This window comes from Rhamphochromis sp. 'chilingali' (assembly GCF_963969265.1).
Source record: "Rhamphochromis sp. 'chilingali' genome assembly, chromosome: 2".
In the NCBI taxonomy this organism is placed as follows: Eukaryota; Metazoa; Chordata; class Actinopteri; order Cichliformes; family Cichlidae; genus Rhamphochromis; species Rhamphochromis sp. 'chilingali'.
The window spans coordinates 28,158,570-28,186,102 of NC_137930.1; the positions used below are offsets into that span (position 1 = coordinate 28,158,570).

At 40.7% G+C, this 27,533-nt stretch overlaps 1 protein-coding gene across 2 annotated transcripts in view; it reads left to right on the forward strand.

The window, feature by feature from the left end:
• exd3 (exonuclease 3'-5' domain containing 3) overlaps positions 1-27,533 on the forward strand; it is a 47,809-nt gene that overhangs the window by 9,257 nt on the left and 11,019 nt on the right. For both annotated transcript variants that reach the window (XM_080876667.1, XM_080876666.1), the window contains exons 10-19: positions 1,706-1,744; positions 1,840-2,006; positions 2,382-2,535; positions 2,638-2,836; positions 2,934-3,043; positions 3,160-3,343; positions 3,509-3,681; positions 4,941-5,159; positions 5,792-5,845; positions 5,977-6,108. In XM_080876667.1, the coding sequence (XP_080732793.1) occupies positions 1,706-1,744; positions 1,840-2,006; positions 2,382-2,535; positions 2,638-2,836; positions 2,934-3,043; positions 3,160-3,343; positions 3,509-3,681; positions 4,941-5,159; positions 5,792-5,845; positions 5,977-6,108 (1,431 nt within the window). The remainder of the gene's footprint in view (positions 1-1,705; positions 1,745-1,839; positions 2,007-2,381; positions 2,536-2,637; positions 2,837-2,933; positions 3,044-3,159; positions 3,344-3,508; positions 3,682-4,940; positions 5,160-5,791; positions 5,846-5,976; positions 6,109-27,533) is intronic.

Consider the following 27,533-nt stretch of genomic DNA (forward strand, 5'->3'; position numbering starts at 1 on the left):
TAGCTAAACTGTTCAGAGTAAAGTAAACCAATGAAAATGGAAGACAGATATAATTTTTGTTTGTTTTCCAACAAAAAATTATTTCTGACATCTGTTTGTTTTTTGCCAGTAAAAAACAAACAAATAACTTAGATTTGTACAGCACCATTCAAGAAACTCGAGAACGCTTTACAAAACATTAAATAAACTCTAAACTCATTAGGAGGGGCATAAATGTGATCAGTGTGTTTAACAAGCTCGTGAGTTTCCCTGCTAACTTACAGTTCAGTGAGCTGTGCTTTAGTTTTTACGTAGTGATATACAGCTATGTGAGAGTAAATGTTTTCACGAAATTCTATGCAGTCCACTCTTACTACTTTTATAGGAACTTAAAAGGTGATGTAGCAGCCAGGTTCTGCTAATCAAATACAGTTGATTGATTTGACAGTTTGCTGGTCTGGAGCGTTCAGCTATGCGTTAACACAGTGCCATAATCTTCCCAGCAGTCCATGTCCCAGCAAATTTCACTCCAAGGTCAGACTGTGCAATGCTCAGAAATCCCAGGACTATAGCTTCAGTTAGCATGTGAAGAACTGAAGTAGGGTACAGTTAGAAAACTGAACAACTGTGGCTTGTTTGGAAGGGTTGCCAAGAGAAAAGCTTCCTCCCTCTAAAAAGAACGTGACAGCAAGTCTTCTGGGACAATGTACTTGGACAAATGGAACCAAAGTGGAGATGCTTGATCATAATGCATGGCTCCATGTTTGGTGAAAACTAAGCAACGCACAAACACCTCATACCAACTGTCAAGCACAGTAGTGGAGAGATTTGTTTTGCAGCCACAGGACTTCGGTGCCTTGCAGTTACTGAGTCAGCCATGAACTCCTCGGTATAACAAAGTGTTCTAGAGTCAGATGTGAGGCCATCTGTCTGACAGCTAAAGCTGGGCTGAAATTACTTCATGCAACAGGTCAATGATCCCAATCACAGCAGCAAATATACAACAACATGGCTGAAAAAGAAAAGATTCAATGTGTTGCAATGGCCCAGTCAAAGTCCAAACCTCAGTCTGCTTGAAATGCTGCGGCGGGACATTAAGAGAACTGTGCATAAACAACTGCCTGCAAAACTCAATGAACTAAAGCAATGTTGTAAGGAAGAGTGGGCCACATTCCTCCACAATGATGTGAGAGAGTGATAAAGTCATACAGAAAATAACTACTTCAAGTTAATGCTGCTAAAGTTTGTTCTGCAAGCTATAGAATCAATAGGTATACTTAGTTTAGTCAATAGAACTTATTTTTCCACTTGACTGTATGTATTATTTTTTGTGAAGTAGCAGTTCAAAGTGCAATTTAAACAAAAAAGCAGAATGTGGTAAGAGAGTGTCAAATCTAATTGTGTGACATAAATGCACAAAAGGGGAAATATAAAGTTTACTAAAAGCTTTTGAAACCCACGTCTGTGTGCTTAAGAGAAGAAATGATTTGTTTCGATAAGTTAGAGAAGATAATTAAGTCTTACCGTCACTTTAACTGACACTGCTTGCAGAGGATGAAATTGTAGACTGAGGACTAGTAGACAATATGATCAGATATTATTATTATTGAATTTTCAGTTTAGCAGTACCCTATTGTTTAGCTGCCAAATTCTCCTCACATTGTAGATTAAAAATTGTAATGAAGAATAATTAAAAATAGCATTTTGTATCTTTTTTTCTTCGTAGAAAGGCATGACAGAAGAGAACTGGATTGACCATGTACAAGTGGGTTTGTATGTGTTTATATGTGACTTGATGAAGCCTAAATTTGTATGGCGCTATGTCTTGTATGCAGTAAGTTTATTGTTGTGTATGTATAGTATGTAGTGGCAGATGACCTTGAGCTGCAGATCCACTTGGTGGAGATGTTGGTGAAGTACTCTTGTCTTCGGAAAGCCTCCCAGTGGTCACTGAGATACAGCATCCCCAGATATCGACTTCCCTGTGGAGTATGGGAAACCCAGCAGAGTCTACCACGTGCTCTACAGTAAGTTGGCCAGAACATGTATAAACATCTTCTGTTACGCAAATTGTGGTATGTACAAACTGTATTTTTTATATAAAGGGAACTGTGGAGTCTAATTTTTCTTCTCCACATCCTGTTTCTCACATATTGCTTACTGATTTCATCCTGCTTTTGCAACAGCTTCTCAATGCAGTCTTATAAACAAAGCTTTTGTGCTCACTTGGTTCTTTTTCACTATTTACATATTTCGCTGATTCACTCGACTCATTCATAACACCTAATGCATTGTTTTAGTCACTTTTTTCCCTCCTATTTGGTTATCAGTTTGCCATTATAGAGCACACAGTCTTTTATTTGCACATTCATAAAAAATACACATTTCTCACCTCTGCTCAGACAGATATCTCTGAGTGATACTGCAGAAACTGAGGAGTGGGAGCTAGCTCAGTCTCACTGTGAGAAGTTCTACCAAGTGCCACTTACCAAAGACAAGGTGCACTTTGTGGACACACCAGAAGCTCTCGAGAGATGTCAAAGCATTCTGCTCAAGGTACAGAGGATTAAACAGCACCTAATGATGGGAAAAGTCTGTATTTGCAATCATGTATTATTCAACTTTCTCTCCTGTGTTCTGCTATCTGTCCTTTCTTAGAAAGGTGTTGTAGTCGGAGTTGACATGGAGTGGCAGCCAACATTTGGCTGTATCTCAACTCAGCAAGTGGCCCTGATACAACTTGCAGTTTCTGATCAGGTTTTCCTAATAGACCTCTGTGCTAGGAGATTCTGTGAGCACCCAGAAACAATTTGTTTCATCAGGAGCTTGTTCTCCCAACAAAGTGTCCTTAAACTAGGTTAGCATGTATTCAGTGTTATATCCAAGTCATTCGCCTTTTTTTTTTCTTTTTACATACTTTGGTCTCCTACATTTCTCCTTTTATTGCAATTCAGGATATGGTATGGCCAGTGATCTTAAGTGTCTGTTGGCCACCTGGCCCCAGTTACAAGAGGACCCACTGAAAATGGAGGGGATGCTTGATCTTCTAAGTATACATAAAAAAGTAATCTTTCTTTTCATTTCCATAACTTAATATAACGCAGTTTCTAAATGAAGTCCTGCACTGTTTAAAATAAATGATTGTTTTATGCTATTTTATGTCTGTAATTTGTAATGTAGATTCAACATAGTGCACTCAGCCCGACTCAAAATGGCCCTAAAGAGGTACTGGTGGGAGAGGACTGTGCAGAAAAGGGCCTCAGTCTGTTGGTACAACAGGTCCTGGGAAGGCCCCTGGACAAGACAGAGCAGATGTCCAACTGGGAGAAGCGGCCTCTACGCATCAGCCAAATTAGATATGCAGGTAAGGTATTGTGCATGCACAGACAGACAATGACAGAGAGACAGATGGTCGCTGCTCTCTTCTCAATAGAATATCAGAGATTATTTTGTTATCCCCTGATGAACTGCAAACCAATAAATCCCCCCTTTTCCCCCTCTCTTTCTTTTGCTTCTTAACATCTTCTAGTGGCAGATGCCTACTGTTTGCTGGAAGTGTACTCTGTCCTCTCCCGCAACCCAGCATCTTTTGGGCTGCCTGATGACCTGCGCAGCATATCTTCAAGCCAATCAGAGAAGAGCAGAGACAAGAAGCTGAAGGAGAAAAAGGACAAGCAAACAAAACAGACCCTTGAGAAAGAGGTCAGGGATCAGTTGCCTTTTCTTCTTTTTTTTTAATACATCTTTATATCTATATCTAGATAGGTAGGTAGAAAGGTGTGTCTGTGTGTGTGAGTTGGTATAGCTAATAAACTATGAATATTCAGCTGTTTGATTTATTGACATCGTTATTAGACATTATTAACAGGAGCAGAACTGGCTGTTGCAGTAACTCTGCAGCATTCAGACCTGTGTGTGTGTGTGTGTGTGTGTGTGTGTGTGTGTGTGTGTGTGTGTGTGTGTGTGTGTGTGTGTGTGTGTGTGTGTGTGTAATAGTCAAACCTTTACACCTGTGTGTAAAAACCAAAGACGCTGAACTCATTTCGGATGGGGGAGAACAAAAAGTAGAGAAATAAAAGTCACTGCCATGAGTGATAAGATAAGCAATTTTCAAGTCAAACTTCTTATCTTACGTTAAGAAAACATATACTCTACCACCTGAGCCGCAACCTTATATAGATTTTTTTTTCCCTCATTAGTTGACTTGATGAAACATGTAGTAACTGTGCTTGCTGGTCTAAGAGGTAGAGAAATTTAAAAGCTGTTTTATCTTTATATTTATTTCAAGAGTTCAGTTTTAAATATTTTTCCCACTATTTCACAAAAGTTCATTAATATACTTGACCTGCTTTGTTCATATTTTACTTTTATTTGTTTTTGGTAGGTTTCATAACCTTATACTCAACCTGGACATGTTGGAATTCTACTGTGAATGCAATTAACAATTATCAGTGTTGTTGAGACCAAAACCAAACAAGGGACCTAGTAAACAGTTTCCTTATAGAGGGTCTTTGCATCAGAGTGGCATTTTAATACTTGAAGCAAAGAGTATGTATTCAGTTAGTTTTTTTTGCCTTTTTAATGCAGAATTTCATGCAGAAACATGATTGCAGTCACCAGCAGGATTACTGTAGGTGTTGGTTCCGCTTCATAGACAGCGACCAACCTATTTACATGTAAAGCAGAATCTGCTAATTTAGCTATTCATTCTTCTGTGATAAATTTTCATGTTACATGTAAATGCTAAAACCTCTTACTGAAAACCCAACTTTTGAGCCTTCAGCCTGTAAGGAGGGACAATAAGTCATTGACAAAGACACTTCAGCAGTTCCTAGCAGCTCCAGGGGTGCAGATTTAAAGCTCACCCAGTGCTATAGCCTCCCTGAACTGTGGTGCAAGTGAAAAGAAAATCCCCCTATGGGGATCGGTTAAGTATCACATTATTGTCTCTGTCCATTTAGGAATGTCAGGGGGCTCAAAGGGTCAGCCCCTCTTGTTCAGATCCAGAGAAAGGCGTCTTGTATGGTGAGAAGCCTTCAGAAGATTCCCCACCGCTACCCCCTCAGCAGTTGCGGGTGGTGTGTGACAACATGCTGCAGGGACTCGGAAGATACCTGCGTTGTTTAGGAGTTGACGTGGTCATATTGGAGAACACTGATGATCACAGGGTTGCAGCTAAGGTTAGTCCTGCTAGTTTTTCTAAATATTCACATTTTCCACAGAAAAAGCCCTTGGGATGTCACAATATCAGATATTTGGTAATCAGTGCTGTTACCATTTAATTTTCACTTTTTCCATACCCCATTTATTCATATCAAAAATAAATTGAATGAATGACCTCATTCCAAAGGATGTTGCCACATACTTACGCTGCTATATTGTGATGTTATTAATGGTATTGATGTCAGCCTTAATGATCCTAAAAATATAAGCTTGACTCACGCCACAGCTACTTCACTGCTGAAGCCCAGAGATGGCATGATTAGGTATCCACAAGTCTTTCCTCCTGTAGTTTTTATGCAAATGGTATTAGAAAGAACTGATCGCTTTTAGCTATTCATAACGTTTTCCTGGTCAGTTCAAATCATAAATATCTGCACAAATTAGAGCAGACCTGTTCCTACACCTAGACTTGCTTCTACTAGGCCAAAAATTACTGTACCGTAGCATCTTCAGAACCTATATTACCATATAAAAACATACCATAATGTTTTCAGAATTTAGTGTACCAAAGTACATTTCAAGCATGAGTGTCATTACCGCATACATTTATTGTACTCTTTTATTCTTGTGTGAATTTGTTGTGTCTCAGTTAGCGCAGGCTGAAGGCCGTGTCATTCTTACATGTGGACAACCATTCCAAACTGTAAGTACACATGAACTCAAAAACAAATCTAAAATCTAGGGAATGCTGATGCACTGTGCGCTTGTTTTCATGCATTGGTGTGTCTGACTTGTTTCCTGGTACACATAGTTTGTCTGTATCTTCCCGTACAGTTGCGTTCCCAGGTGGCGGAGGGTCGCTGTCTCTCCCTAGCCTGCTCAGAAAAGGCCAGAGACCAGGCGGTTCGAGTTCTCAAACACTTTAACATCCAGCCCACTCCCAGTGATATATTCAGCCGCTGTCAGGTATTTCTGTCTATGAAAATATTTGTTTATGCGGTGTGCTACACACTTGTACATGATTTTCATGATCTTTTGTGGATGGTTAGAGTGAAGTTGTCTGCAGGGACGAAAAGTTCACAACAGACAAATGAAGAAAATAATACATGACTTGATGCAGAGTTGGATACAGATAACATCTGTGTAATTCAACAGTTAGTCCAAAATATTAATTTATCTTGCTTACTACTTACATTTGGCTCATACACAACTTTAATCAAGAGAAACACAAGAACTATAGTTATTATTTTAGTGAGAAGTATTATGAATGGAAGAATTTCGTAATTTTTTTTAAAAGCTTCTGCTTGAGTAAAGTAGTCGAATTCAAAGGAAAAATGCTTGTGGTAAAGGTGGTATGCTTAACACAGAAAGAAAGTGGAAGCATTTCTGAACTCTTTACTGGCAAGACTACCAGGAAATAAAGTGCTGACAGCATGGGAAGATGTTGAGCATTCTTATGTTCCTTATGTTGGAGATGGAAAAGAGACTTGCACTTGTGGTTAAGCCGTGCATAAAATCACAGGGTTTGGCTCACCTCTCACCCCACCCCAACACGCACGCACGCACACACACACACACACAGAGGAGTAGGGATGGGTATCGTTTAGGTTTTATCCGATACCGGTGCCAAACTGGTACTTTTGAAACGGTGCAGGTGCTTAAACGGTGCTCAAACCGGTGCTCAAACCGGTGCTTAAAGAATGGAGAACACAAAATTGGTCCAAAAACCTCTCATGTTTAGCTGTTTTTTTTGTAAAAAGATAACAATGTTAGCCTTTTCTGCAGCTATGGGGCATATATGGCATCACTCTTGGCTTGAAGCAGTGCTTAATCAATGGAAAAAACACAAACTTTGTCCAAAAACCTCTCATGTTTAGCTGTTTTCCACTTTTTCTTTGGTCATTTTAGCCTTTTTGGCCAGGGTGAAGGGAGCATCTGCCATCAAACAAGAGGACAGCCGCATGTAGCTATGATGATGTTTGCTAGTTCACCTTACATGCATTAATGTAATAACGTGGTTAGCCTACTCAACGTAAATTACACACGAACATCATGAAGCTACTCACGCAGAGAAGAACGGCTGCTGCTGCCATCATCATCCGTCATCATTTCTGCTACACTGGCAGGGCTAGGGGCCAGGACTCTCCTCTTCGTGTTTTGGGGGATGTTGCTAACTCCGGGTCCAATAACAGGCACCACACCCGCAGAATCAGAATCAGAATACTTTATTGATCCCTGGGGGAAATTATTTATGCGCTCGGTGTGAGGTCTCGCAGCAAGCTATCAAGTACGGCGCATTTTTTGGCTTTTAAAAAAAACACTATGCGTCGCCAGGTGTTTCATCGGATTTGAGGTGTTACCTCCTTTGCACAGTGTCACAGTATCAGCTTAAAGCACTTGTTGCTGCTGAGTTTGCATCTTTTGCTGTGAAGTACAGCCAGACTTTTGACCACTTCGCCTTGGGCATTGTTAATCTGTAGCTCTGCTCTAAAAGAACGTACGTACCTGGACCCGCCTACTATCCTCGGAAACGTAAAATGATTGGCTAGAATTCAAAGTGTATGACATCTCAGGAAAAAAAGCACCGAAATAAAGCACCGAAATGTGCGCTGCTTTTCAGTCTGGTTACTACCGTTTATGTCAGAACCGCTGCCATAATGGCACCGGATACCGGTACCCATCCCTACAGAGGAGTCAACAGGGAGATGCCTTACCTCACTGTATTTTGTGGTTTTGTTCACGAGAGATTTTATGATGTAAGATATTAACAAGCTGATTGGTGTAGGGTGTATGTGGGTGTTGTAGTAGTAGCAGGGAGGCTAAACAAATGTATTCAGCAGTAAATCTAAGGTCATCTTTAGTAAAAGGAGGAGGAGGGTGAAGTCAATCCACGTTACCTTTATGTTCAAAGTAGCCATTTTAGAGCATCCAGAGTATCTAATTATTATCCCTCCTGAGCCAGACCTCCCTCTTTGTGGAGGTATTCTCAGCATGTCCAAATAGAGGAAGACCCTGGGGCAGACCCAGAAGACTCCGAATGGGATTGCATATCCCATCTGGTCTGGGAATTCCTCAGCAGGGGCTGGAAGATGTTGTGAGGAAGTGGGATGTCTGCGTTTCATTGTTTAGCTTGCTGCCACCACAGTCTTGATCAGTGCCACTGTTGGGTGATGGGGGAAGATGTATAAAAGATGCAAAAACTAATGGATATGGAAAAGGAGAGTCAAACATGCAGTGGTTCACTAAGAAAATTTACCATAATGCTGTGGATGAGAAGTAGCTTTAAGATGAAGACTTGATTTAAAAACATGGAAAATAGAAAATAAAGGAATTTAACTGAAGAAGGAATAAAGCTGAATAATTATCTGCTTCCTAACAAGCATGTGTGTATCCATAAGTAATACTAAAGTAGCAGCTCATGTTTATTATTCAGATCCATATTTTATCATGGTTGTGGAAAATATGTTAAAACAGTTACACTGCATCAATAACAGTCTGATTTATAGTACCTGACCTACAGATATCTCTGTGGGTGGCTGTTTCAGAGGGGCTATGTGCCCCTGTGTGTGTTTGTGACTGGGAGTGGAATCAGTAGAGTTTAAAACTTGGGTGTTCTAGCGTTCTTCTAGGAGGGGGTGAGGGGTGGCGAATTTGTCAAGACACCACCAGCTGCATTCCTTTTTTTTTTTTTTGACCACCTTGATGCTACCTCCTGTTCTGATGATATGATGAGGATCACACATACCCAAAAAAAGCAGCAATTGACCATTGGCTAAATAGTCATCCATCTACATCCTTTACTTTAGTACACACTTCCTACACAACTTCAAAGAAGTCACTCCAATACATCCCATATAAATGCTGAATAGCATATTTAAATTATTACATTTTCCCACATATCTAGTTACATCTCTGGCACAGAGTTTTTTTCATTAGTTCATTCAGTGAAAAGCTCTTTCAACCACTTCCATCTCTCCTGCTGCCACTTTTTTAAAAACAGACTGACCAATGTTATCTTAATAAAATGTTTTCAGAATTATTATTATTATCAAAAGTAATATTGCTCAAGTATAATACAGTCGAACCTCCCCCCCAATTAACGGTTCAGTATTCACAGATTTTTTCCATAGATCAAAATTATTTGCAGATGTCTACGCTGCCAGTTCACCGCGTAGACATCTGCTGTTCAAGTGTTTCACGTATTTGTGTACTTTGTGTGTCTTTGTCTCTCGTTTTTAATCTAATTTGACTTTGAAATGATTTTTAAGTGTTTTGGGATGACAGTTTCAGGTGTATTTGATGTTTGAACTATTAAAATAGGTAGTTGTAAAGGGGGTCTCAAGTATTTGCGGTTATTGTCACACTGGGGGTTGACTATATTCCTTTTCATTATTTGGTTAAATGATATTGAAGATTAATAATACATTTCAGTCAGTTGTTTGTATTAAAGTTTTGTTGACCTTTGCTTAAATTGTAAAATATTGTAGGTGTGCGTGCGTGCGTGCGTGCGTGTGTGTGTGTGTGTGTGTGTGTGTGTGGCAGAGAGCAACAGAGAGTTTCACCCTGGGGCTCCACAACAGCCCACCCAGGCAAAGTTAACCTCTTTTGTTATCTGATTGTAAAGCTATCAAATTAGCAATGGGTGGCTTAGTTTCTCTCCCTTTTTGTCTATGTGTTCCTCCCTCAATCACATACACTACTGCTAAATGTCATGAGGAAAGAGAAGTAAATCTCACACACACACACACACACACACAACAGGTTAAGCACAGCCTCGTGTAGACATGCATATGTAAATTGTAGGGGAAGGGTTAATGTTTGTTTCTGTGTATCAATAGGCCTCACAGATTTTAGAGGCATAGGAATTTGACCCTATTCCTAGAGAGAATGCAACATAGAGAAGGGCATCATGTTTTTACTTTTCTGCATAGTTACGCAATTGAAAAAATACTATCTCATGTATTTAAAATGTCATGTATGGTGTTTGAGGGATTCATATGGAAGTGGTTTATCTTCCGTGTGACTGAAAAACCTGGCTTCAGAAACTGAGAGTTATGCTCCTTATTCAGGCAGTATTAATACATATTCTTTGTGTAAACAAGGCAATTCATTTGGCTTGTATTTATATAAAGACCCATCTGCTGTTGGGAGATTTGAATCTGTCTCTGCTCTGTGGGATATGGCATCTGTCCCTGAAACCTCATACAAAAGAAATAATTAAGTAAAATAAAATGAACACTTTATAGAGACCTTTTTTTGTTAATATGGAACTTCCTTTTGCTTTCATCTGCATTCTGTATCACATTTCTAAACAAATCTACCTGAAATTTAAGTTTGATTTATTTAGCTTACTGTGCTTAATATGAGGTGAATATGTTTCTCCAAAGGCAAGCAAGCACATTTAAACCATTAACATTGAAATGATTTTAATTGCACTGTCAGAGCTCCAAAAAAGATAAAATTATTTTCAGCTTTAGTACAGATTGTTAGTGTTGTCAAAACCCAACCATCCATTTTATTCTACTTATCCTGTTCAGAATCATTGGGGGGGCTGGAGCCTGTCCCAGCTGTCAAAGGATGAGAGATGTGGTACACCCTGGACAAGTTGCCTGTCTGATGCAGGGTTATGTTATAAATATGCTGATTTAAATATACATTACAGTAATTTATTAAATATCTATGAAAATCAAATCAAAATATGGCAATAATTAAAATAACATTTGCAGTAAAGCAAGTTATACAGGTCGGTTTCAGTGTTCTGTTTCTTAAAAAATATTTACTGTTATAAAATGTTAACAGATATCACAGAAATGAACTGTTTATAGTCCCTAATTAGTATCTCCAGCAAGGGTATTCCTTTGATGGTAAAGCTAGTGGTTGCTCCATTGCAGTTTCCCTATTTAGCTCTATCCAACTCCCACCACTAATTCCTGCTCTATCTGTACTTTCTATTCAAACACACACACACACACACACACACACACACACACACACACACACACACACACACACACACACACACACACACACACACTTCCGCTAGGCCTCATGGTTCCATGAGATGGCCCACACTGGCCTATTACAGATATGTTCAGATAGCAGAGGCTAGCTCAGAGGTAGATGTGAAACCAGCTACGCACAAACTCCCATATATATTGGGTAATGCAGATTTGAAACCCCAAACCAACAAACGCATATTATGACTGCTGCGTGCACACAGTCACCTCAGCACCTTCAAGCACAAACAGCAAGTGAGAACACATAGACTTGGTCACAGATGCGCTCACACTCAGACTCAGGCGTAGACACTGTTGCAGCTGAAACGCTGGTTCCCACGCACCAGACGACTGGGGAAGTGAAAACAAGAGCAACAGGAACCGCTGCACTGTGAGAGGGAGGGGTGGGAGAAATAAGAGGGGGGTTACGGACAGGAAAAGGAGAGGGAGGGAAGGCGATAGAGAAGTGAGAACAGAGGTGATGGTGGTGAGGTAAAAAGATGAGAGACAAAAAAGGGAACTGCAGTGAAAGCAGTTGAGAAATAGCGAATAATATGGTTGTGGAGAGAGGGAGAGGGAGGCTAAAATTACACACTGAAGCTGAAAGGTATTTGAGGAAATGTGAGAAAAAGCAAAGTTGTTTGAGCGAGATAAGTGTGTGTTGAATGAGGAATATCAAGAGGAAGAGAGAGTGAAGGAAAAGGAGGGGTACAGGAGGGAGGACTACACGGCAATAGAAAGACTTGTTGTCTCTGCTTTGATCTACAAAGAGAGCTGCAGGCTGAGAAGCAGGAGGAATGTGAGAGGTTGAGACACGTTTAATGCTATCCTTCACTTGCTGTGTGTGTGTGTGTGTGCACGCGCACGCACATGTGAGTACAAGTGAAACTGGGTTAATCTCTGCCAGGATGTAAACATGTTAGGTGTTAAAATCCAGTAGCAAACAAGATAGTTTTTATTGAAATAGATTCCCTTTTTCAAACTTGCATGCAGCTGAAATTGTTAGATGCCCATGGATATGAGCAGTATCATACTATGAAACCTGAGTGCCTTCTCATATTTTTTTTGCAAACCTGCCCTGGTTTCTCATGCTTGGCTCTCCTCGTCTGTATCTCTATGCATGTGCCTTCCTCTCTGGTGACAAAACAGGGGTCGTATTTGTGTGTCCTGCTGTTTCCCACTCTCCCTCCCCTTGAGGGACTAGAGATGAGAGGAAGCGACAATGAGAAGGGGCAGGAGGAGACTGTTGGGAGGGGGGCATTCCATAGGCACGCCAAGACATTCCGAGGGAAACCATCCCAAATATTTCCCACTGTGTGTGGCGAGGGCTTCGCATCTCCTGTTACACACAGTTTGAGAAAGTGCTAGAGGTAAACACACAGGGAAAAAGTGTTGTTCACACACAGCACAGACTGCTTTTTGTGACACATACATATAAACAGTAGGTTTTGAGTACATATATATATATAATTATAAGAATTATAAGAATGATATACCAGATCTCTGTCTGAGCTGCTGTAGGGTAGCCAAATAAGGAAAGGCTATTGTGATTGTTGTGTTGCTTCTAAGCTCCGGTTTATGGAGACGTGACCACAGATATTATATAGCTGTCACTGAGATGATGTTGTTGTTGTGAATATGACCTAGTTAGGGAAATGAGAAGCTGACACAATGAGTCATTATTCATGCGCTGTACTGTATTTCTGTGGTTTTCATCGGAAAGGACCGGAATTTATAAAGAAGTAATTGAAAGAAGTAGATCCTAAGCATTGTTATTGCAGGTAACAAAAACAAAACTAAAACTAGCTATATAAAACCATACTATCTGATAGAAATAAAAATATTAACAGAAATTATATTGGGAATTTACAAAAGCATATCTAAAGTAAATTTAAAATGTAGAAGAAATGTATTTAGTTGTAGTCTTTAACAGTTTGGTCCAATTTTTCAAGGCAGCTTATCCAGGCTTTGGTAAATGTGTTAGACGTGAGACGAAGCCGTCTACATTACTGAGAGCTAGTTGCCTCCAGAAAGTGCTGGGTGTGCATTGTAACATCTATTCTGAACTTCTTAAATCTTGCTCCTGACAAACACTCTCCATGTGATAGAAATGAATTCAAACTAACACTGAAACTGAACTTTTTTCAAACAGGGAAAACTAAACTGAAATCAACAAACCCATTGCAGAAACTTACTAAAAAATTTAAAAAAAAAAGTAAATAAAATAAATTCTAAAACGGAACTAGAAATAGAAAATGAAAGACTATACTAACTATAACACGTACAGGAAATAGCAGACCTTCCAGCAGTGGATTTAAAGAAGCGTTCTTAAGATTGTGGCAGCATTAAAAGTGAACTGGAGGTGCATGAAGAGATGATCTTAAAGAGGATCATCTTCTATTATGATCCCAGAGAGTCAAATCAGGCAAGGGTTTTGATTCACATACTTGGAGTGTTTGTTTTGGAACACGTCACATTTCCAGTAGTGCGAACACGGCTGTTTTTGTAGGGAGCAACTTGTGATTGTGTCCAAACCTGATTCTTCCGACATTATCCAGATACCATTTGCGACAATAGCATTAACACAATTAGCAACAAGACTACAAGAAAACTAGTACTGAAAATAATGCTAACAGTTATTAAGTTAATAATAGCATTTTCCTGGACAGCATAAGGATACTTGGACACCACTCAATAGTTAGGAAACAAAATAAGTTGATGTCTCTGTTATGTAAATGTTTATTATTTTCCTGAAGAGGTAAATCCTTCAGTTCTTCTCTGAGAAGTGTATGTGTATGTATTTGTGTCTGAACTGTGAGAGATGACCGTTAAACTCTGTGAACTCTTGTAAGGCAGGCCATTTTTTGGAAGTGGTGTGAAAATCCCACAGAAAAATCTGCAGCTGTCTGAGCAGACACAATAGCGGATACACATACGAACTAATAGATAAGAAAGAAGATGATCCATCACTCACCAAGCATTTAAGAAATCAGGCCTGCTCTGTTTTCCCACAGTCAAGTTGGCCCCAGGATAACATAGCAAGGCAGTGACACCTGCGTGTGCGGGTGGATGCATGATATGTATCTGTCTCTGTGTGTCTGTCTGTCTCCATGCTTGTGTGAGAATATATAGTTGCTCAAAACCCACTTAGGTTTTCAGCACTTAGAGGCGCGGATAATGTGCATATATGTTGTTTTCTTAGAGATGGGTTTTAATTATAGATGGAGGAGTCATTCTGGAGATAATAATCTGTTAAGAAACCAGCTTTTTGCTATTTCCAGCTCAGGATGCGGTACTTATTTTCTACGCAAGTGCAAATGATAGCATTGTGGAGTGTAGTTAATGGAAGAAGGTATTTACAGTTTTTGCTCTCTTTTATTCGTATGCACGCCCCTCATCAGCATGTGGGTAGAAATGGGTTTGATATCAGAAGCCAGGTATTGGACTGCCCACACTGTGGTTAGTGAATGCCATAGTGTTATGGCCATGTTGGTGACATAACTTTGTTTTGTAAGTGCATCATGAAATGAATATACAATTGTTTACCCTAGTTACAGGAAAGCATACTTTGCAGTTTTGTAATGATCTGACATGGAAACAAAGCAAACTTTTCACCTTTCATTGCAGAAACATTGTAAATAAAACAGAGGATGGCCATTGGCAGGTACTCATATCATGATATGCATGCAGCAATGAACGTAATATGCCTTTTTAGAGCTGCATGAAGACGTGTGTATAACACCGTGACACATGATCTATTTTCTTACTCTGTTGCTTTTTCACCTTTTTTTTTTTTTTTTAAACTGATGCTCTTTTAAATAACACTCTCCTTTACCCCTAAGGTTCTTAATTTCTCTCCCCCACTCTGTATCGGTTTCTTCTTATGGCCTCTGTTAGGTGTTGCTCTCCCTCACCCACAGTTCTCACCCTGCTTCCCTGCTCTGCTCCACTCCCAGTCTCATTCTCCGTTTCAGATTAGCCAAGGCGAGGAATCCGGTGCAGCCGGCAGCTGGAATGTCCTGTTTGTCCTGCTCTGCTTGTGTGTGTGTGAGAAGTTGGTGAGGTTGGTGCTGCTTTTTGATTTTGATGTGTTCCATTGTCTGAGAGCCAAGCTGCTTCCTGCCCCTGCTTTCCCCAAAAGCCTGGGAGAAGCGGAGAGGATAAAAAAGTAAAGGGGTGAGAAATTGTGAGAAAACACACCAGAGACAGGCTGAGATGAAGAGAGGGAAGGAAGAAGAGGTAATAAGAAGGAGAAAATAGCAAAGGGGAAATGGCTAGGAAGGAAAAGATGAGGCCGGAAGTGATGGAGGGATGGAAAAGGGAGGAGAGAGTTAGTGAGGGAGGAAGAGAGGTGAAAAGGAAGGAGGGAGAGCTTCAATAGGGCTTTTCCTCCAAACACCAATACAATGAAGTAGTGCGTAATTTCCCATGTCCCCCCCGCTTCACCCCCCAAAACATACACACATACACATACAAATACACACAACGTTTCTCAAAGGTGATGATGCTTTCGTCTCCATCTTCAAGTGTTATACTTTTCTCTGTCATGCTTCGTGGGTCTTTGTTTCGCAGGCTTCATCTGTCTTTCTGTGGTCTGTGTGTGGTCTGACACTACGGGATGCACAAGCAATGGAGATATATAGGAATGAGGAATTACAAGGATAAAATGAACAAAACAAAGTGATAAAGATAAGGGAGGAGATGCAGAGGAAGAGGATGTCTGAGCAGTGAGAGAGGAAAAACAATTGCACAGCAAGAAAATACCAGAGGAGAGAAAATGGCTCAAAATGCCATTTGGGTGTATGTTTTGTATGTGGTACATTTCCCTGTGAAAATGTGGACGTGCATAAATCACTTAACATGTACTTTTGTGTGTATGTGTGCGAGCGTTTGTGTGTGTGAGGGGCTTTGACGTGGCAGAGCAGTGCATTCCTGCTGGGTGGTGATGTCATGAGAACTAGCTCTCCACTTGCAGACAGACAGCCCTGTTTATGTTCCCCACCAGAGGAGAAACCACACTGTGTGTGTGTGCGTGTGTGTGTGTGCGTGTGTGTCTGTCTGACTGCGTTATTGGCTCATGGGGGAGGTGGGGAAGCCAAGAGGCACTCGAGAGGGTCTACTTTCCCCTGCCGCTCAGGGAGAGGGAACCACTTACTGATGCCTTCCTCTGAAACATACACAGAGAAAGAGGAAGTTTCTCATGTTTTGCAGAGCACAGTAGCTGCACAGCCAGACTGTGCTGCTGTGAGTGATTGCCCTCTGCTTCTAAATAGTCTCCTAAGGGACAGAGAATTCTTTGCACTATAATAACAAACCTTAGGTCAGCTAATGACCACAATACCACACAGGGAATGGACCTTTCATCATTAAAATCACATTTTAATACACTGTTATATAACACAAAATGTGTTTTCTTAAGGGTTAAAAGTCAGGCTGCAAGTATAATTGGGGCTTGAGAGAAACCAGTTGCAAAAATAGGTCAAAGATTTATTGATAAAACCTTTTAAAAGAAAAAAAAAGTTATTTCTCCATAAATGACACGTGCCCATGCATTTGTCTTCCTTGGGTCTCCTTAACTATTACCCACATACTTTTCTTTGATCAATAAAAGTTAAGTCCCACCGGTAACGGTAGAAAAATGTTATGAGAACTTGCGCTAACAATTGCACTTTCCTTTCCCAGATACTGCTGGTGTGATTGTCTCTCTGTCTGTGGTCATGGTTTAATGGTTTCCCTTGCGATAGTGAAATGTGATCTTTGGTCTTCGCAGCTTAGTGAATCATAAATCATTCTCCCACACTCTACATGCACCATAACATAGCAAGCCATCCAAGCTTATTCTGCCTGCGCTGCACCCAACCACGGTGATAAAGAACTCTTGTCAGCCACGCTAATGCCTGCCAGTGAGAAATAGCTGAGAGGGTTAAGGTTGTTATTATCATATCTCTGTGGCACACAAGCCCACTTCGGGAGCTTTAGGTGACCCCTACATGTACAGTCATGCTTTTAAGGCAACCTTGCTTCCTCACATGCAATTTGACATATGACCTATTTCTGCTGATCATTTTAAAACTACAGCTTCTTTTGCACTGCGATCTGATTGCTGTGAATTAAGAGGGAGGCTTGATGCTTAAGCCAATAATATAAGGATTACTTGGGACAAATAACTTAATCGTAAACATGGAGGCTGTGCTTTTTTCTTTTATAGATTTAAGACTACTTAACCCCATGCACTTGTCAGTGTTACCCAATTTTCAAGTTGGAAGGCTTGTAGACAATATTGAGAACATTTTACTAGATCATATCACCATCTGTGTTCTCTGCAAATGCATTGTTTCCACATATATGGGTCACCAATTGTGGTTGATAAAAAACAATATCTGAAATAAAGAGATACCATGACCGTGGCGCCTTTGTGCTCACAGTTACAACAACCCCTGTGACATGCAGGAATTCTTTCAAGCAATTTATGTGTATCCTTCCCTGTTATATTTTCCTAATGTTAGGTTACTAACTGCATAATTTTAGTTGCTGTTCAGCTCATGATTGCTGTCTCTCTGCATGATGAATGTGTGTGGTCTGTTGTCTGTGCTTAGTGTCACATAAGGGTGGGGGTACTGAAATTCTCTAGTTGCATGTGTCTTCCTGTCTCCTGTTTATAGAGTTTTGTGACAGTTAAGACAAAAAAAACCCCCATAAAAATCTTTACCAGATTTCTACAAATGAACCAAAAATTACAATTTCTGATTGTGTGCTCTCTGATGCAAGAGCTTCAGAACTTCTTTCACAAGAGCTGCTTTTAATTTTATCAGTCATGAATTCTTCTGCACTTTCAGTGTTGTTGACTTAGTTGATAGCACAGAAAACCAGCAGGAATGGGAACCACTGGCCTGTATATCTTCACAACAATAACCTCATCTATCCTGTACATGTGTGGACATTGTGTGTTAGTCCAAGCTTGTGCGTGTGCATGAATGCTGTTTCCGAGAATGAGTTGTGTCAACACTTGAATTTAAACCTCATGGAGACAGAGATAATGGATGGTAACCCCCCACCGTCTGTGGCTTGTGAACTAAACCACGGTATTCTGTGTGTCTGTGTGTGTGTGTGTGTGTGTGTGTGTGTGTGTGTGTGTGTGTGTGTGTGTGTGTGTGTGTGTGTGTGTGTGTGTTTCAAAGTTGGCGCTCCGGTGATGTATTGCTGTTTTGTTTCTACTTGATTCTCATGGGCAGAACTGTGAATACAATCACAGTGGAGGCCTGTATATACTGTGAACGTTTTTTAAATGTCTGAGCTGTGTTCCTGTTCACTCCTTGTGTGTGCGTGTGTTATTGTGTTATGTCTTTGGAATGGGAGGCCGACTCGGCCTCAAAACCTCAAACTATGCCTTGCAGTGGTTCTTCCCAAAGCATGCAGTTTGCGTGATGCGATGCTGTCAGGAAGTTAGACTCTGTTTGCTTTGGGACATACACACATTCTCTTTGTTTTGTTGTCTCCTCCGTTACACACACAGTCAGATTAAAAGTGAAAGTGCTAGTCGGATGGGAATGGTCAGAGGCACACACCCCTTCACTCCTGGGAGCAAAGAGGTAGAAGGCTGGAGAGGTCAGGCTACTTGGCCTGGGAAAGGCAAAGGGGGAGGCACTCTGGATAGATTAGATAGATCAGTAGAAATCGGAAAAGAGCGGAGAGATTGAAAGGAGAAGAAAAGGGATATGTGTGGTGAGTGGAATAAGGAAAGAAGGAAAAGGAGAAATCAGACAGAGATAGACAGAAATTTAGGGAGATGAGTGTAGAAGTCAAGACTTGAATGTCAGGGCTGCTGAGAAAGATGCAGGATATAAATGGAGTGGAAAATTAGGCCCACATTAGGTAAAAAAAAAAAAATGATGATGATGATGATGCGCCACTTGCGTCTTTTCCCCATTTCCTTCTCTTGGAGGCCAAAGAAAACCAGCATCTAATGTTTCTCATCGGAACTGCATCCCAGCATTTTCGTTAAAGCCATAAAGAGAGAGGAGTGTGTGTGTGCATGCATTTGTACTTAATGGAGACCACAAGCAATGCACGTGGACCAAATACAACTAAATAGCAAACACAAAATATGAGCTGTGGTAGTTTTGTGCTTGCTTATAAGTGTGCTATGCTGTGGTTACCTGCCCCTGCCACACACAAAATTAAAATTAAATGAATTAAATCTGTAAACAATAATGGTAGCCTTATTCTGGCTATTCACATTAACTGAGACTGTAATTAGACATGTGTGCCTTTGTTTAAGTACTTTCATTTTAGTTCACAAACTTGTTTCAGTATTTGAATGCCAACCATTCCAACAATCTCATTCATTCATTAGACCGATTGCACGTGTTCCTTTAGAGGTGCATAGTTGTGGGTGTGACTGGGTGTGTGATGGTGTAATAATACTGTGCTGTTTGGGTGTGGGTGTTTGTGGTTAGGGCGTTGCCTTTTTGTGTGCAACACAGCTATCTAGTAGTTGTAGGACCGTTAAAATTATGAGGAGAACAAGCATCTCAGCATGTCCCACCATCTCAAACCGAAGCCGCATATCTGTGAATAAATGTAACAGCTCAAGCCACCCAGTGTCCCCATTGTTGCTGGTGAAAACCAGAGGTGAGTGGAGTGCCTGAGTACCTGTCTGTCTGAATGATCCCATGGACCTCCTATGCCACACACACATACGAGACGTGCACACAGAAATGCACACTCACGGGCCTCCTTGGACGCAGGGAGCCCTTTCTTTCTTTCTTTCCCTCCATTTTCCTGCTGTCTATTTTGGTCAACTGGTGGCCCGTTCCCACAGTGCTGCTGTTCCCATGGTTATCGCCGTGGAGATAGCGAATGGGGGTTGGAGGGGGTGGTGAGCTTGATGGAGAGCGGGAGAGACAGCGTTGCTCTGTTCGAAGAGATAGGGGACTATGTGACTGTAGAGGAGGCGGGGGTGAAACGGGGTGGGGTGGGAGGGGGGATGAATGGTATGGGTTTGAGTGTGTGAGTGTGTGTGATGCGACGCTCCCATCAAGATCACAGGTGGCAAGTGTCAATCAGTGCTTTAAATTGTTTTTAATAAATACATAGAAATAAAATGGTCTAACTGAGGCATATGTAAAGTTGTTGTATTTATAAGTTGTACGTAATTTAAGGTATCTGTCATATTAGATGCATATGATAATGACTATAACCCATATGAAAGCTCTTTCTTTAGGTAGATGCTATTTCCTGAGATCGAGAGCTTGAGTTGAGGTGCAAAAATTGAGGTTCCCCAGGTGGGAACTGGGAGCTGGTAAGGGGGTGTGGGGGTGAGGGCCAGCGAAAGGAGAGAGCAAGCGATCATTGGGGGGTGGTGAGGGGTGCGGGAGCTCAGAGAGAGGGACGGATTCAGTTCCCACACTTCTAATTACTGTGTCACTGGAGACTGAAAGGGGACTGCCCCTGGCCCTAGGGAATTTGCCGGGGCCGGTCGCAGAGAGGGTGCAGCAGTGGAGGGAGGGAAGGGGACAGAGGGCCAGAGGGGAGGAAGGGAAGGAAGGGTGGAAATAAAGAGGGTGTATGACACAGGAACTCTCTCCATAGTCCTTTCTTTTGGTTTTACCTCATCACATTCACACTAGAGGTGAACCCCTTCACCATGAGTCCCCTCCCTCTCACCTACCCAGATACCCCAACCTCTCACCTCCGACCCACTTATGCTTAACCCTTCCTTGCCCTCCTCCACCTCAGTCCTCTCTTTCTCTTCAGCCTTTGTTTGCAACCATGTTCTGCTTCCTTTCTACCCAAACCCTCCTTTTTCAACCTCCCCCTCTACCTCCCTGCTTTTCTAATGCCCTGGGCCTCTCCTATGTCTCCTGTTGATATGAACAAGGCTCCAAGAGACACTTTGAAGTGAGTTTGAATTCACACATACACATATTCTCCTGTCTTATCCTCATTATTGCCACTTAACCCTGAACCCTTTTCCTCTTTCATTTCCCTTTATCTCAGCCTCCCATATCCTGTCCACTGTGAGTTATGTCTGTCCTGATAACATTTATGATGACACAGATAGACGCGTAACCAAGTTGTCCTTTCTCATATGTTGCCCAAAACAGGATATAGCCCGCTTCAGACTACTGGAAATAGTCTGTGTAGTTTAACTGAGCTTGCTGTCTGGATCGAGTATGCAGGACCCCTACCTCAGCTATCAACTAGTCAGAGAAGCACTAATGACATGACATATTTGTCAGCATCTCAGTCAAAGTATCTCATTATGAACCAGTTGGCCCTTTTGAATCCCAGTAAAGTCCTTCCTAAGGACAGTTTTCTTTTCTTTCATTTCTTTCCCGAGTCACCAGATTTTGCGTTTCCATCGTCTTTCTTTCCTTTTTCATTTCTCTCAAACCATTTCCTGGGTTCCTGATGTGTTCATCAGAATTAAATGTAGTTGGTTGTAGAACATGAGCAGTTAAATTTTTTGGACTAAAGACTTTTAAGTTTAAATTGAATCATCAAATTTCTTTCAAGTTAAAATAAGAGCAAAAGCACTTAGTTGGTAGTGCAATTATGTTTTGATCCCAAAATAAATAAAGTCACAGTAGTCACTTAGCTGCCATATAATGGCAATTTTATGCCAGCTGCGCATTACCTCGAGGATGGCACCGGACAACAAAGTTGATCTTAGTCATCTGTTGTCGCTATCCGCCATTTCTGCAGGTTGTGTACCACTTGTTTTTTGTAACCTATCCCTTTGAGCCACTTTTGCCACTTTTGGGGGTGGGACAACAACTCTGCAGCTTTTGCTTCTGGTTTTGACCCCCTATATCAGCAATGATGTGGAGGTGTTATCAGAAAGGCCTCACTTATCATTCAGGAGAATGATGCAGCTACTACATGTACCGTAATGGCAAGCATAAATGGATGACTGTGCTTGTGTGATGATGATAATACAGCGACGCACAAAGTGACTAATTTCGGGTATACTCACGTCTTAACCTGTTGTTTGCTCTAAACAGGCAGCACATTCTCCTAAATCAGTGGTTTTTAGCGATGAGAAAGCATGTGAAGCTGCCTATGAACTGTTTGACACATGTGAGAAAGGGCAACTTCAGACATTGTCCCAACCTGATTCTCCTGCCATTGTTTGGAGTTCATGCATGAAAACAGCTTAAGTCACAGATTCCCAAAGTGGATGCTGCAGCATCCTACGGTGCCTCATTCACAGACTTTGGCTACGTTCACACTGCAGGTCTTAATGCTCAATTTTTGATCAAATCCGATTTTTTTGTCTGCTCGTTCACACTACAAATAAAATGCGACAGCAAACGCGCTCTAGTGTGAACCCTCAAAGCGGCTCGCATGCGCAAAAGCAGATGTCACACACAACGCGCTCTGTTTAGACCCAGAGCAAACAATATTGTTTGACTGATGGCCCTTAATATAAAGACTTCAGACTTCACGTTTCCCAATTTTTGCTTTAAGTTATTTTGTTATTTTGTTTTGTTATATGGCAATTCGGGGGTTGATTGATGAGGATTTCTTTGAGGTGTTCTTTTTTTCGGGGTGGAATGATTGTAGAACAAAGATCTTTAAGCACTTTAAAAAATTAAATGCAAAAAGTGCACATTTTAATTTCTTTTGGATTTTCTCCAATCCACACAGCATCAAAACACAGGCTCAAATACCATACACCCCCACTAATGTTTGGTTAAATATTCATAGCAAGTTGCACCTTGAACATCAAGCACCTGGTAGAATACTGGGTGGACATGTGACCAGTCTTCCTGCCAAAATTGGTAGAGTTAATTTAATCAGTTGGTTTTCTGACATGGATCAAGGATTTAGACAGTAAATGAGAGCAGGAACACGGATTCTGCACAAAGACGTAAACACACAGCGCGGACCCGCGGATCAGAATCAGTTAGATGTCGCCTTTCTCAGCTGACGGTCGGGGCTGAAAGCCGACAGCTCGCTGATTCTGATCCGCGGGTCCGCGCTGTGTGTTTACGCCCTTTTTGCGCTGATCATAAAGCTGTTAGTTTTATCTCTCTCCAAACAATATTGACCGAACCAGCAGCAAAAGAAGATCCAAACTACGCTTCACATAAACATCGTCATGAATTCCCTCTTACTTTTGCTGTTTTGCTTCCAACATGATAAAATCACACTTCATGCACAGCTCTCTCTCTCTCTCTCTCTCGCGCGCGCTCTCTCTCGCTCTCTCTGCCTCTCCCTGTCTGTCTGTTTTCTGCATTATTCGCTTGCTTTTTATGCACAAGTCTACCGTTGTTTACAGCGCTGTCGGCCGACGTTTTTTTTTTTACTTACTTCCGAAAAGAAAACCTAATTTCTGCCATTCAATATTGAACAAATTTAAACTTTTTAAAATTATGCAAAATGCAAAACGCTTAGCCGTGTCTCTAATAAAACCGCTGTAACTTGTGAATCGGAATTGAATCGATTCTAGAAATCAGTGACGATACACTGCCCTAGTTGGAAAGGTCATTCAAAAGCCTAATTTTCCAAAATTTTCCAGATTCCTGGATCAAACAATTCAAACAACTGTATGCAAGTACAAGTCATTAGGATATGTCACCACTTTGGCTACTTCTGGAAGAAGACCCAAACTGTCAGCTTAACTTTCAGTCAAATGCCTTCTCGAGAAGTTTTACAGTAAGATTTGGCCACACTGATAAGAAGTATGTTCGGGGGACTTAAGGAGAGAGTTTCAAACCTGATTGATTGGTAATTTATTTCAACATGTGAACAATATACAAGTACATTTAGAAAAGAAATGAGAGAAAAAAAATATACTATACAAATTACATACAAAAAAACATTCTGATTAATTTACATGTTGAAAGGGAGTGGGAAGAAGTATACACTTATTTAATCCCACCCCTGTCCCATAAATTATCAGTGAATATTTAGTCAGCTTCCTTACTGATATAATTTGTAATAAAAATAGTGAACAGATTTCTGATATACTATATGCTATAATATCACATCATGAATTTTTTGTTTGTTTGTTTTTAAATAGAGACATTCACTTAATTTAAATATTTTCCTTTTCTTTATAGATCGAGAAGATCATATTTTTATAACTCTTTTTGAACAGTTTTATGTTTGGACATTGCTTTAATTCCATATTCAGTTTGTTCCATAGTTTCACTCCTTGAACAGAAACACAAAAGCCTTTTCTTGTAGTACGTACCTTCATTGTTTTGAAGTTACAAAAACCCCTTAAATTATAACTTCCTTCTTTCAAAAAAAACATACTCTGAATATTACCTGGCAGTTCTTTATTTTTTGCTTTGAATAGAATTTGTGCTGTTTGGAATTTCACTATATCGTCAATTTTCAATATTTCAGACTGCAAAAATAGTGAGTTTGTATGTTCCCTATAACCTGCATTGTGGATGATTCGAATTGCTTTCTTTTGAAGAGTAAAAAGTGAATGTAATGTGGTTTTATAGTTATTGCCCCAGACCTCTGCACAATAGCTTAAGTATGGTGAAACCAGTGAACAGTAGAAAATATAACCTAAAATATAACCTAAGAACGATATCAACTGTTAAGTGTGATGGTAGTAGCATCATGCTGTGGCCCTGTTTTGCTACCATTGGTACCGGTACATTGCACAAAGTGGATGGAATAATGAAGAAAGATTACCTCCAGATTCTTCGAATTCCCCTTAGATCAAGAGCTAGAAACTTGAGCACCACTGGGTGTTCCAACAGGAGAAACGCATTTCAACATGTGTATTTTTGGAGTGGGTAGAGCAGCCAAACATTTTGCTTCTAGAATGGTTTTCCCAAAGCCCTGAGCTAAATCCTACTGAAAATCTGTGAGTTATGGTTAAAAGCCAGGTCTGGGGTCATGAAACCAACTAATTTAAATGAACTACAAAATGATCTACAAATTCATCCAAGAAAAGTCGTCAGATATCCAAAATTATGCCAGAAGCTTGTTGGTAGCTACCAAAAACATCTGGTCAAGGTAAAACGTTCTAAGGGACATATAACCAAGTATTATGGTGACTGCGATAGGGGTGTATATATAGTTTTGAACCCTATGTGGATTAGGATTTTTAACTCATTAAAGACATATGCTGTAAGAATAATTTACTTCATACAGCTTCTTGTAGACCTTCATGGTCTACAAGAAGCTCTTTATGATAAACTGTGCGTTTATTTACAGTGGTGTAAATAATCCACAGAATAATATATCCCCGTGTTCCCTTGACTCCCGTGTCGTGTCTTCCACCCACAAGTCTGTGCTCCGTGCTCTTCCGCTCCCATGTGTCCCCGCACCCCGTGCTTGCTGCTCTTGTCTTCCACGCTCTTTCCTGGAGAAAATAACAAAGAAGCAACCGTTAGGACACTCAACCACTGCGGGCATTCACTCGTTTAACTTGACTCACAAAGAACACTGACGTGGAGTCTCACACCACTATCCCGCGCCGAGGAGTGCTCAGCCACACTCTTAAGTAGCTCCCCGACGAGGCTTCATTAGCTGCAGGTAGAGCAGGGCGATATGACCAAAAATATTTATCACGATATACATTTGAAAATTTGCGATAACGATATAACTGACGGTATAATTGACACTAGACAAAATACTTTACAACTCCACAACTTTATTAGTGAAAAAAAAAAACCCATCAATGTATTTTCACTTAAACGAGCAGCTGTTTTTTATGTGCATTAAAGTTATATAAAAATTTTACAGTGCAAATGCAAATTCCTTGCTGTCAGTTTAACCAAAATGCATTTCCAGTGGAAACTGGCTGACATATCCTCAGCATAACCATGTATAATATCCACAAAACTTAGAGGTTATACACACACAATACGGTAATATTATGTTGAAGCATAGTACGTTTCACTCCGCGAGGCTCCTGCCTACAATAGCCGTAATGCTCCGACAATCCATCAAGCGGTGCAGGTTCGTAGCTTAGCAAAGTCGTACTAAAACGTCTGACAGATTTTCGAGCGCCGTGTACGACATAAAATCATTTCAAGGTCAGTAAACACAACCAGAATTCATACATAAGGCACACAGGTTTATAAGGGGCACTGTCGATTTTCAGAAAAATCAAAGGATTGATTTTAAGTGTGCCGCATTTTCTAAAAAACACGGTAATAACGATGGCTCGCTAGCATGCTCTACCAAAAATAGTGCTTTGTTGTGTATTTGATGGACGAAAGCTAAACCAGTTCCACACCACTGAAGTTGCAGCATTTTTACAAACCAGTTCTGGTTCATCCGTTTCATTTAACGATCCGCTTTCGCCCTTCTCATTCTCCATCGCCGGCAAGGTTTTTCCTCCATGTGCGTATGAAAACAAAGGCACTGCGCATGCGCGTTTTACCCATATTCTATCGCGATATTTCATTTTCTTATCCATTGCCCAACATTATACCGGTATTACCGTGAATGGTATGATATGGCCCAGCCCTAGCTGCAGGTGTGGCTAGCACACACCCACTTGCCTAAACATACAAGCATGGAGAACACAAGGACAGCAGCACAGTGCAGCAAACATACATGATGTAAAACAAGTCTACAACTACTCATGGGCCCTGGGTCTGAGCGACCACATTATGCAACAAGTGTTCACACAGAACAATAACTTAAACTGATTTTGTCTAAAAGGACTGACATCATAGTGGGTTGGTACTACCTAGAGTCTGCACTCAGCTTTGCAGATCGCTATCTATATGTTGTACTTGTTTACTGTTATCTGAGTGCACTATCAAGATTACTTGGAACAGCTGTTCTCCAAGCAAGAAGTCGTAACGTACAAATAACTTCTTTGTAATTGTGTAAAACAAATGTAAAAACTGGTCTTTTGTTTTGTTTTGGATTTTTTTTTTCATGCTTCTCCCCTTCGCCATGATTTCCGCTGTCACTTCATTTCCTATTGAGGCCTGCTCTTTCACAAATCAGCATTAGATCTGTTAGCATCACCACAGGACTATACACTGTTGTTTTTTTAGAGAACTGCTTTTGAGCCTCCAGTCCTCCACTCTGTAAAGCCTAATAGCTTTGCAAACAAACACACAGTACCTTTAATTCTCTTAAGACTGTTAAGGGCAGCCTTTAAAGTAAGTTTTATCTTGCTAATTTGAAGTTTGTATATCAGATTGCAAGGGAAATCAGTTTACTGACTACTCTCTCAGGCAGTATGCAAGTCTCCACCACCAATGATCTGTGTAATATTTCACAGTCCTTTAATATGATGTGAGATGACACTTAAAGTTAGATAACTCTGTAGAGCTTTTCTTAAATCCTGTTGTGACAGGACATAATGCACCACTATTGGTTTTTTGATAAGGAACTCTCATGTCTGATTATGCAACCATTTGAATTCCAAATTTGACTATTGCCTTGACTGTCCAA